This window comes from Rhea pennata, chromosome 1 (assembly GCF_028389875.1).
Source record: "Rhea pennata isolate bPtePen1 chromosome 1, bPtePen1.pri, whole genome shotgun sequence".
Taxonomy (NCBI): domain Eukaryota; kingdom Metazoa; phylum Chordata; class Aves; order Rheiformes; family Rheidae; genus Rhea; species Rhea pennata.
Window position 1 is genome coordinate 215,789,058 of NC_084663.1, and position 12,458 is coordinate 215,801,515.

The window sequence follows — 12,458 nt, forward strand, 5'->3', positions numbered from 1 at the left end:
TCCTCAAACACAATAAAATGCAACGTGGCAGTTGATCTGTTCATGAAATGGACAAAATGACTTTTATTTGGGGAACAAAAAATAGATTTAAAGTAACTGAACTGTGACATTTGAAACAACCTCCAGCTGAGTCACTTGGTTGTTTGGAAGAGGCTGGGGCTGGAAGGGTTAAGGTAACGGGGCGTACACAACAATTACTGTCTCAACAGGATCCTGCCTTAGAGCAGTAGCAGGCCAAGTATTAACTCTAAATGAGTTGCTATAAAGCTGTATAAAAACAGTAAGAAATGTTTGTGAGACTTCATTGCACTGCTTATAGCAGATCTGAAGGCTCAATAATATAAATTGTCAGCTCATCAACTCTCATATATTTCTGTGACAGATTTTTTCTTCTTTTCCTACCATAAAAATGAGTATTGAGATAAGAAAGCAAAGCAGCTGAGAATTTTAATGTATCAAATGGATACTTTGTATGGGTCTCGATGCAATAGTCTGGAAGCCCAAATATTGTACAAACTAAAATATCTAATGTGTCTTCACTTTTCAGTAGATTCCCACAGTAGGTAAGCACTTTAAAGATCCCATCATATATGTGTATATACACATATATGCATGAATGCATACACATACATACATGTGCTCACACATTGGGCTAAGGTACAGCAGTATTTGAAAGCAACAAAGCATGAACTGAAGATAAGATGCAAAATTGTGGCAGAGATTTTCATTGTCAGAAGAGGCTTCCAAGCACAGTGATGAATTTCCATTTTTTACAGCCTTTTTATGGTGATTATATGTGAAAGAAGTAGCCAGGATCATCTGAAGGCTAGGGCTTGATGCAGAAATGAATTGATAAAATTTTCTGGCCTTCATTATGCAGGAGCTCTAAATAAGTGATCCTGGAGATCTAATCTACCAAATTTATCTTAACTGGAAAACAGCTGTTCTGGAATGGGACTGGGACAGATGTGTAATGCTCCAAGAGGCACGACATTGTCAAAATACAATGGCTTTAGGAATATTACATTTTTAACACCAGCAGAGCTCATTTCTACCTTAAGCTGCAGCTCCCTTGGCTTATGTAAAACTGCATGCTTTTTTAGCTAATTTGGTTTTGAGGATACAGTTTTTTCATTTAGAATAGTTGTTTATGGCATTCTCTGTGTCTATTCTCTGCCCTAACATGCCTAAGTATTTATTTTTCAGTGTGTAGTTAAATATAAGATGGACAGATAGCCAGTGCAGATACAATACTAGCCTCAGACGTAGTATGAGATACAAGTTTCAACTCACAAAGCATCTTGTGATTTGACTTCTGTGCCTGTAAAAGGCTGTATCTCTCTTTTTCTGATAATCTCAGGAGCTGAAATCAGCCAAGATGCTCAGCCTGATCAGCCCAGCATTACATGCCAGGGGGTGGCAGCAAGACAGCTTCAGGGAAGCCGGCGATTCAGGGGGTCTGGCAGAGCCTGGAGTATTTCCCGCATGCTGCAGAGCCTGCCTGGTTAGCAGGGTTTTTCCCTGAATGGAGAGGTCGGGAGGACGGGGTCTCACCGTACTGAGCTGGGGTGTTTGTTGATACTATGTCAATGTGGATTTACTCTGCGGTATACATTTTGAATTATTAATTGTTCGTAAGCCTAGAAGTTGATGAGAGTTGCCTTATATAAATCAAATAAAGACTACCATGTTTCTCTGAAATTGTTCTAGAAAGTAAAAGTCATTGCACCTGAAAGGTGGACTATTTAGAGTAAATATAGACCTCAGGGTTCTGCAGGAATTCCCGCTGCACTGGGCGCGCATTCGTGGAGGAAGCGGGGGTGTTGGTTACAGTCGGTAACGGCCTTGGAGTCAGCACAGCTCACAGAAGGAGAGCGCGGGGCCGTCACGGCCGGCTGCACAGGTAACGCGCGCTCTCCAGCTGTTTAACGTGCGTCTTTCCTTCCTGTGCTTTGAACAGGTAAAACAGAGTTGGCCAAACAGACCGCCAAGTACTTACATAAGGATGTCAAAAAGGTAATGCCTCTTCCCTCTGCTCTTTGCCGTTCAAAGGCGTTTAATAGCGTTTCGTTTCGGGGTGATGCGCTCATGCTCTGGCTTTCCTGGAGCTGAGGGTCAAGCTTGCCGCTTGGCCCGCCTGGATCACAGCGTGCTTTATTCGTCAGTTGAAAAGAAATGTGAGAGTTGTTTGTGTGCTCCAAGAAAGGGCCTCTGCTGGGTTAAAATGAATCAGTTAAGGCCTACATCCCTGTCTATGTTATGAATTACATTTGAATTATAAAAATCTAAACTAACTTAAAATACTGTGCCCCTGTTCAAGATTGCCATCATTTTGACATCCTGTGTTCGGAATAAATTTCTTTGCATCTGTTACTAATAACACTGTAAATCATTAGAAGAGATGAAATTCTAAGAATTCATTTGGTGTGTCCCTAGCTGCCCATTTGGTGCAATGTATCAGTAGAGGCAGTGGAAATGGTGCAGCTGATCTGGGTTCTCAGTGCTGAAGTGTTTCGGATTCACAAACACTGCAAGCTGTTTGTGTGGTTTTCTTTATTATCCACTTGACAGTTTTTAGTTAAAATGGACTAAAATTATTTCCTACGTGATCACAGGTTATTTAGTAGGGGAACTGGCACGTCTACCGTGTGGGCATGTCTACCATTTTGAAACACTAAGAGTTTATATTTAGTTCCTCGATTCACGTTTAAGCACCTACCTGCCTTTGAGAAGCACCTAGCTTTCTTCCACGAGGTCTGTGGAAAGTCAGATTCTAGAGTCAAGGCAGTGTACATCACAGGGGAAAATGAAGAAACACAGAGTTGTCCCATAAGCTGATGTTAGATTAATCCCGCCTATCCACCAGATCATCTAGCGTAGAATAGGCACAAGATAAAATGACATATGTAGAAAGAAGATCAAAAGTAAAACAAAGCTGTAAAAATGGCTGTTCTGGTTTCTTTTCATCATCCTTCTATAATTGCCTTCCAGAAGCAATAAATCCCAGTTCCTGGATCTTGGGCACCTTCATCCAAGACTCCTGCACCTGGAACTGGTCAACGCTCAGCCAAACATCAAATGGAAAAATCAGTTAAATGCTGAATGTTGTGTTAATTCAATAGCATGCACAAATCGGAGTTTTATTGGTAATGAATCAGCTTGGCAGTCATTGCTGTAATGAGCAGTGTGAAGAGGGGTCATAAACTATATGGGCGGTTATGGGGGATGCAGCTCTTAGCAGGAACTGGCTGCCTGGGAAATCCATAACGGTCTCATTTTCATACTGATAGGTTGCAATGTAATGACAAACGCTGATGTCCTTACCCAACCTGTGTTAGTGCACGTGGTATGAATGCTGAGCAAGGAGGGTTCAGACTGTGAACAGACCAAAGCAAAGCATGACTTACAGAGCCTAATTCTGGTCTTGCTGTCACCCACTGGTGGGATGCTTCTCCTTCGTGTTGGTGTGCACACCGCCAGGATCAGCCCAGAAAGCCTGCCTCTGAGAAGTGATGCTGATTTTTGTACTTCCCTCTTTTTCGTATGCAGTTTGTGCCTGGTGAGGACTTGTGGTTCCCAGTGAGTCCAGTTAAGCAGGAGCTGGTTTGCCTTTGTGCAGATCTCACTGTGTGTTAAGGGGGTGAGCAGCCTTGACTTAATGAAAATTATGGCTGTTTAAATGAGACACTCTGTGCTTATTGCCTGTTATGGTTGGATAGGTAGGAGAAGCTCCTGTCGAGAATGTGGAGAGTATGCCATGAGTGGCCTTTGGGTGACTTGGCTGATAGTGCTACGTTGGACTGGTTCAAACACTTCCAGTGGAAGAGTTTTCCATCAAAAGATACAGCTTCTTTCACACAAAAACTTCTCATACAATTGATTTCTACATTATGTTTAGGTGGGGAAGCATTTGGTTTGATTTGTTTTCAGTTCTATCTGATAAAAACTAAATTGATCAAAAGAAGGCTAGAGTAACAAAATACTTTGACAGTTTTGAAGGAGAGCGTTTCAGTTGGTCTAAAGAGCTTTTTTTCATGTTTTAATATTTTTATTATGCCGAGAAAATTGGCTGTTTTGAATTGAAATCTGTCCTCCATCAAATACTGACATATCATGGGAGAGCTGCAAACCAGGCAGATCCTCCAGGGCAGCACAGTCGCTGCCTCCCGTTGCACTGCAGGAGTTAATGGCAGCATCTTCTTGGCTTGGTGCCTCTAGACTGCATCTAGAATCTGAAAGGCATCGGGACACTCTGTGCCCTGCTAAAAATCCCATCCGTTAGCTCTGACTGTTTTTGCTTTAGAGATGAGTTACCATAACGTGGAATATCCCTGTGTGTGTGCACATGTGTTGTCTATATGCACGTATGCTGGTGAGATGTATGCATAGACGTACATGTCCTTCCATACAATAACTCTTCTTGTTCTGCATATCCTCTCACCTCCATTTGCTCTTTCCAGTAAATAACTGTTTCACATAGGTCTCCAGAGGAGGGCCATTGTCAGAGGATAATATCTGAGTTGTCTTCAGCACATGTTTAAACCAGCCTCTAAGGGTCTTCAGCAGCACAAGATTGCTGCCTGTGACTGTCTCATTGGTACAGCATGGGAGCAGTCATACGCCTTGTGGAGCAGGTAGTCCGGGAAGGTGTAATCCGTGACTACCCAAAACCTCTTAACTGCATGTCTGTGGAGAACTGTCCTGTCTAGTTGAGCGTGTCTGCATTGTTGCTGAGAAAGTTCGAATTTGTCTTTTCATACCTTTAGGTTATAGCTGCAAGCCCAGGCAGTTCATTGTCTGCAGTGAAGCAGGTTTTGAAATGCAAAAGGAAGTTTGTAAATTAACTATAAATTCTAAAACCATGTTATCTCATTGGGGTAATCATCCACAAACCTCATTTACCTTGGCTTTGTGATTTTTGTTCTTATTTTATTTATTTTGTTCTGAGAAACATTGTGTTCTTCTTGTGATTATTTCAAAAAATTGAATGGCAATAGTATCCATTTCATTTAGGAAATTGCAAGTTGTGGTTTGAGTCCCATTTTTATCACCCTAGCTCTAGTGATGAGCAGAGCGTCTGAACTGAAACTCAGTTGGGGGATTGTTAGCCAGCTGTAGGAACCGTTCCTAGATGTCTTTGAGAAACTGCAATTATTTTCCTTCAGAATAAGACTTCAGCATTGTGTAGTGGATTTATGTGGCCATTCCAATGCCTGCAGTCCTTGAGAACCAAGAAGCAGACATCAGTGTGTTCATCTGTGTAGCCACCTGTCTGGTTTTGGAGAAGACTTCTGAAATGTATGGAAACATTGAGCACGTTAATCACAATCATGTTACATATTTCTTTCTCTTACAGGGTTTCATTAGACTGGACATGTCAGAGTTCCAGGAAAGGCACGAGGTTAGTAAATGGGCTGTCGCACATGCAGAGATTGCAATTTCAAGCTTAATTGGTAATTTAAACAAATCGTGTCAATTCTTTCTTTCCCCTACCTTCCATCACTGTCTTTGGAGGGACTTAAGATCTCCCCACTGCTCTTGACCTCGGTAAACACCTCCCAGATGGATGCTGTCACAGGGGAGTAGTCCTGGCAGTGAGCGTTCAGGACCTTTCCAAATTAGTTCCACGTTCTCCAGGAGATGGGCTATTTAGTGTGTCAAAGAGGAGATGCGAGAAAGATAGCAGTAGTAGATGCTCAGGGATGTGGAGCAGATTGCAATATGGGGACTACCAGTTAAAGAACAACAAATTAAAGTGCAGCACATTAGGAACAGAGACTAAGGAGAAAGAAAAGCTTTAACCGTTTGTATCCAATACGGTGCCCTCTGTATGTGGTGTCTGTACCCCTGGGTGAAGAGCAACTGAACGGAGATAATATTGTGCATGAAAATACGCAGTCTGGACATGAGTGATTAGCCACGTTCTGTAAGTACGCAGAGACTGTTTGCAAGCCCACTCCAACCTCACAAGATAAGGTCAAGTGAGCACAAAGCCCCATTCATTCCCTGACCTCAAACGCTTTGCCTAGGCCTAGTTTGGTTGAACCTGCTTATCTGCTGCCTCATACATGTGCCAAGTCTGTTGAGATCATGTAAATTAGATCTTAGCGTGCACTGAGTTATCAAGGGTGTGTGGGCTGTCCACCTCCAGCGCACTGGCCAGCTCTGTCCTCAGTCCCGCGTGTTTATTCTAACAGTCTGAACGGTGGAAGTGCCTAGGCTTGAGCCCTATTGACTTGCACTTAGCTGGCAGAGCAGATTTGTGCTGTACCGTGAGACCGCAGTAGACAAGTCCACTCCTCCTATCATACCTACTGGCCAATTACTTCTGATATTGCAAAAGAAGCACAACATCCCCGCTAGCTCAGATGGGATTTTTACAAGACTTGAGGGATGAATGCCCCTAAGATACTCGCAGTGAATATACGAGAGTGAATCTGCAAAAACATCCCCTGAGAAGGTGCAGGATGCTCTAGAGAATCCAGGGAGAAAAACTGATAGCACAGAAGATTTCAGACCAGAAGGAGGTAATTTTAAAAAGGGGTTGCTGGCTGCAGACACAGACCCTGAGTGATCACATGTAGCTTTTCCGCACCTATGTGGAGTGTCTGCACTGGAGAGTGGTGGTAAACCCTGCTGGGGACCCAGGCAGCCCTAATCCTTTTGGAGGGTTCTGTCTCCCACTGACTGTACAGAAAGGAGCAAGGTCCTAACTAAGACAGACAAATCTTGTTCACAGTATTTTTTCTTTTGATGGCTGTGTAGGGGCCTCTTACAGATCTGTCTGGGTGAGGTGCACCCAGATCCAGAAAGCGTGAGATAGGATGCACTGAGGGTTGGCCCCTTCAGCAGTGCAGCTGCTGCGTTGTTTTATGCAAAAAGGAAGGAAAAAAAAGGCAGACTCAGTAACTGGGACTGAGGAAGATGGTGTACTGGACGCGAGAGGGAGGAAGGTGCTGGGGAGGAGCCTGCTGGGGAGGCGCTAAGAAGCACTTCTCCAGGCTGGGGGTACCATTTGGGGGCTTATCTTTCTGACTAGCTATCAGGCTACCAGCCGAGGGCTGCAGCCAGCGTCTTTCCCAGTGTTTAGGGAGCACTGTCACTAGGGGTGGAGGGGTTGTAGGCAAACCCTCGTGCTTGGTGTCCAGGCTGAGCCCAGGGCTGATTAGAGTATTGACCTAGTGCAAGGCAGTGTGAATCTCAGCACCATTGCCAAGACCCATAGGGCCCTTGAATGGCCAGGGCTCGAAAAGGTCTGGAAGAGTGTTATTTTCTCAAAAACATTAAAGTGAAGGGATAGGGGAAGAGAAAATAAAGAAGTGCTCGCTGCCAGACTGATGGATGGCTCCTCAGTGGTTATGATAGGATCCTACAGAGTAGAGTAAAAAATGAATAAAAATAAAGCCATAGTGATGATTCAGTACAAAGAAAGAATGAGGAGTTAGAAGTAACAGTATAAATGTAAGGTATAAAATACTGTGCCCTGACAGACAAGAAGCAGAGCAAAGGGAAGAAATAAAGTAGAGAATTGCGGGGAAAGCAATATAAATTTTTCAAGCAAACAAGGATCAGAAGGTCAGTCCAGGAGACAACATCCTTTGAAGGAGCCTGGGGAGCCTCATGTAGCCACAGGCACTGCAGAACAAATGAAATGAATTAGCTGCCTTCAGCTAATTTCTGCTTTTGCATCCCCGAGTCAGTGGAGGCCCCTCACCTCTGTCCCCAGAGTCTTGAAGGAGAGCAGGGGAGGCAGCAGCGCTGCCCTGCAGTTCTTGTGGGGGGAGCCCAGCTCTCCCCAGGCAGCCTGTGCAGATTGCTCCACAGGTGGCAAAAAAGGACCCACCTTTGAGGGAAAGAAACTGGGTGCCCTAAAGTCCTGTTCGTTGAAAGGCAAAGATGAAGCTACTGTGGCTTGTTTCCTCTGCCAGCCTTGCGGAACTGGCCACCACAGTCAAGCTGGCCTGCGTGCGTAGGGGCACCTCCGGCACCAAGTGAAGCCACAACAGGCTCGCCAGTAATCTGTCCTAGAATAAGAAATTGCAATTTCTCTGGTTTTTGAAGCGTCACCAGTATTTTGGGGATTGAGAATTTTGCTCCAAGAATTCCATCTGCTCCCTGTATTACCAGTGAGCAAGTGACTCCTTTGGCATATTGACATGCTAAAGAACCACACTGAATTAACCAAACCGAGTGATAATTTTGGTTTTGTGACAATGACTTTAGACAGTGCTGAAAGCACCTGCAGAACTGGATACCTTGAAAATGTCCTAAAGTGCCTCAAACCTCACTTGTCATGTTTTCAGAAATATTCTTCTATTTCTTCTCTGTAACTTTATGTAAAAAATCATAGCACCAGGAAGTACTGAAGTTGATTATTGACTTTGATTCCTCACTGAAGCCATCTGTCATTCATATTCCTTTAAATTCTGGCTCTTAAAAGGGCTAAAAGGCATTAAAATATGTCTTCTACAGCTAGGATGGGACACTTTGACACTGTTCAGAAAGGTAGGGATTGTGCCTATTCGCCTCCCAGTGGCTGCTCTTTCAGTTTCTGCTGGTTAAAGCTCTGTGAGTTAATTGCTCAGCAGTCATTGATCTACATTTTGCCAAATTGTTGCTTATTAAGCTGATTGTGGGATACCTGGGGTGTGATAAATGTCACAACGTATACAGAACTTGATTTATCTATGGAAAGAATCATAGCTGATTGCTAGCTGCTCCATACCCAAGAAGGCTTCTTTCCTGACAGTGTACGGATCATCTTCCACATCTCATGTTGCTTTCCCCTAGGTCGCCAAGTTTATTGGCTCTCCACCTGGCTACGTGGGCCATGAAGAGGGTGGGCAGCTCACCAAAAAGTTGAGGCAGTGTCCAAATGCTGTGGTGCTCTTTGACGAGGTCGACAAAGCCCACCCAGACGTCCTCACCATAATGCTGCAGCTGTTCGATGAAGTAAGTCTGCATTTCAGAGCTCGAGTTAGCAGAAAGGCTAGCACAAAGACATCAGAAGATGACAATGGGCAGTGAAAGGGATGATGGCTGTGGGAGATGCTCAGCACCACAGTAGAAACACTGCAAATCAATGGTCTATGGTCACTTCTAAAAATGTAAGCCAATCTGTCACTCTGTTCTCCCACTTTAACACCAGAAAACAGGATCATACTGAGGTCTCCTGGTAGAAGAAATGACATCTTCAGTGAAAGTGATGGGAAGGTTTGAAACATTAACAGGAAGGCTAGGAATTGGATTGCCCTGTGTCTTTGGGAAGGTACAGTGGTGAAGACTGTGTCATGGGGTTACCACCAAGACGAGAAACCCCCAATGACAGTGCAGTGCCATAATAGGTGGACTACCTGTCCACTGCTGAAAGCAGGAGAGATGAAAAGAGACACAAGGGTGATTGCCCAGTTCACAAGCGTGCCCTGAGAGGCCACGTTCTTTACACGTACACCCTCTCAAATGTGGCGTGGTGGAGATCACCTTTCACTTCCCAGGCACAAAGCAGGGTATTGCACATCGTCAGACAGGAGCTGTATTCTGGAGAGGGCCTTGAAGGGCTCCTTAATCCATCTGAATCCTAATGAGTCATTGTTAATTGTCTGCTTTCTAGTTCAGGTTGGTTAACTGCTGATTTTTCAAGTGGCATGTGGTTTGTCTTACACCTTTTCCTCCCCAGATGTGCATGGCATTATCTGATCCTACTGGGACTAGGAGGGAGGGCAAATACTCACTATTTAAGGGAGGGAGCATAGATAAAGCCTGTGACTTTAGGGTCCTTTGTTATCTACTCATCTCTGGGTGGAATCTTTACAGATGACCTGTCTTGGGAAGTTACTTTTTCCCTTGCATGAACTGGTGGCAACCAGAGACGAACGTGTGTCTCCATGAGTTAGCCTGGGGCCTGCAGAAGAGATTAAAGATTAAGCAAGTGGTGGTTTTACTGCATGCTCTATTGAGCACTCAGCCTGTTGCATGCTAGTTTTTCTTTTTAAGGTCCCTGTCTGTCCTCAGAGGCAAACAAACTCCTGAGCAATGTGCTGTGAGGTTTTGGGGGGGTTTGTTTTTCTTTTAAGGATTAATAACACAATTTTTTCTTGCATAGATCATCACAGCAGCAGCTAAATGTGAAATCAATTCCTGTACCACGCACTTGACAGGGCAATAACCCAAATGTTAATCTCAAGCACCCAACAAGGATTTGTGTCATTGTGCTGGATATCTACTGCTGGAGACATATCGAGGAAAGAAACTGCCTGGGGAGCTGCTTATTTTTTCCCTTTTATTTTTCTCTCTTCTTTATTTTATTAATCAAGAGATCTAGTACTTTTGAAAGGTTCCTGTGTTAGTTTGGTAGCATACCATGACAGTTAGTGCTCCAAAGTAGTCAACCCTGCAAGCCAGATGAGGCTCTGCTGCTCCCCGTGGACCCATGCACTCCCACGATGCTAGGCTGCAGTTGCAGCTGCTGACTCTGGCTTGGTTCATCGGGGCGATTCTGCAGGCATAAGGGATGCTCCCTGTTGCCTCTTGCTGTCACAGTTTCATCATTACCTGGTTCGCTCCACGTGCATAAGCAGAACAGAATGACCCAGAGAAAGGAGGTCAGTTCCTCTGACCTATTCCCTTCCACAGCCCCCATCTCCTCAGAAATGTTGAGATTTAATTGGCAATAGTTTTCCGGCAAATTTTTCATGACCCTGCTGTTTCTGCAAGAGTATGTCAGTTTTGCTTGGTTTTGGTTGGAATCCTACTTCTGCATGGTGCTTTCAAACCACTACAAACCTTATTCTGAGCCTGATCCCTCCCTGCTACCCCCACATGGAGGAGATCTCCCAGACTGCCACGGTGGCCTGGAGAGCTCTGGAGTGACTCATCTGTAAGACTTTGGTGAACATGTGGTAAATGCTGCTGGAGCTGTTTAAGGCACTGATGCCTGCTGCTGCCCACTTTGCTAGTGGTTACCACCAGAAAGAGTCAGGAAGGGGGAATGTATCACATCCCAGCCCCTCCAAGTCCAGCATCCCAGCTTAAGCCACAACCAAAAGCAGGGCTAAACTAAGAACCTGGATTGCATCTGACAGTCCTGCCTTCAAACCCACCAGAGGGACAACAGCCTCTATCAGACGGGTGGGTCAGTGGCACTGTGTGGCAACAACTTCACCTGCTCTCGAAGCATTCACCAGAGCTCATGTGTCAGGCCCAAAACCATAGCAGGGAGACGGGCAGAGGGTCAAAAGCAGCTGAGTTAACACAAGGCAGGCAGCCATGAGTGACTGAGAGCTGCACCGGCCCATCTCGCTTGCAAGGTAGAGTGCTTTTCCCAAAGTTTCAGTTGAGTATATCCTGGCTGGGGCTGGCTGGACTGTGTGCATGGTCCGTTACGTGATTCCTCAGAGAAGTGGTAACTTCTTCAGCCTCTGCAGCTCAGTCCTGTTTAAGTGCCTGCCTTCGTCCTTCGGTATCTTTGGGTGGTATCAAAAATACATTCAGTCTGGGGAAAAACGGGACCCATGACCTTTCATCTCATGTTTCGGAAATGTTCTGTGACACCTGCTCATGCTACTTGTGTTGACTGATGTTGTTCCAGGGCAGACTGACAGACGGGAAAGGAAAAACCATTGACTGCAAGGATGCTATCTTTATCATGACCTCCAATGTGGCAAGTGATGAGATAGCCCAGCATGCTCTGCAGCTCAGGCAAGAGGCCATGGAATTGAGCAAGAAAAGGATCGCGGAAAACTTAGGTACTACTCTTTCACTGTCATACCCCAAATCCTTACAGAATCCACCGGCTTCGTAACAGTGTAGGTCCCTGCTGCAAGAATCACACACCTTGCCTCAGCAGCCACAAAAACTCTTCTGAAAGATGCCCTGCAGCATTGCTCAGCCAGGTACCACTGCCTTTCACAGCCTCAGGCCTCCCCACCAACTCCATCTTTACCTAAGCTGGGTAAAACTGGAGCAGCTCACAAGACCCGAAAGCTCCTGGCCCTACAGTTCTTGGAGAGGTCATTAATAAAGTTCCCACTGTTTTTTTCTTCTTTTCTGTCTCCAGTCAGGCCCAGTGCTGTGTGCTGTGGCCTCAGATGGGCATGTTTGCCTGCCTCTGGCATTTTTCACAGCTTCTCCAGGACCCTTTTCTAAACTCTACACATGAAGCTTTAGTTTGGCTCTGGCTCTGCCCTCTACGCTCCCATTCTCTGTTCTCCAGGACTGTTCAAGCCCAGTTTTCACTCAGGTGCACTCAGACTCCCTGTGTCCTCACTGCACTGGTCTTTATTGACTGTATATGTTTGCCTATAGCTAGAACAGTGTTGTTGTAGTTCCGTGTTGAAGGTGTGGAAATCTGCCTTTGCAGAACTCGCTCTTCTCCCAAACCCCTGTTCAGCCCAAATTGCTGTGGAAGAGCCTGTTTTTCTGATGGCTGCTGTCGTCTGTTTAGTGAGTAGGTTAATTAT

The 12,458-nt window shown here is 45.1% G+C and overlaps 1 protein-coding gene across 1 annotated transcript in view; it reads left to right on the top strand.

Moving 5' to 3' along the window:
• The window catches only part of CLPB (ClpB family mitochondrial disaggregase), a 95,168-nt gene that overhangs the window by 74,411 nt on the left and 8,299 nt on the right, over nucleotides 1-12,458 (top strand). Inside the window, exons 10-13 of the mRNA XM_062586826.1 lie at nucleotides 1,961-2,016; nucleotides 5,357-5,401; nucleotides 8,791-8,952; nucleotides 11,588-11,744. Coding sequence (XP_062442810.1) covers nucleotides 1,961-2,016; nucleotides 5,357-5,401; nucleotides 8,791-8,952; nucleotides 11,588-11,744 — 420 coding nt within the window. The remainder of the gene's footprint in view (nucleotides 1-1,960; nucleotides 2,017-5,356; nucleotides 5,402-8,790; nucleotides 8,953-11,587; nucleotides 11,745-12,458) is intronic.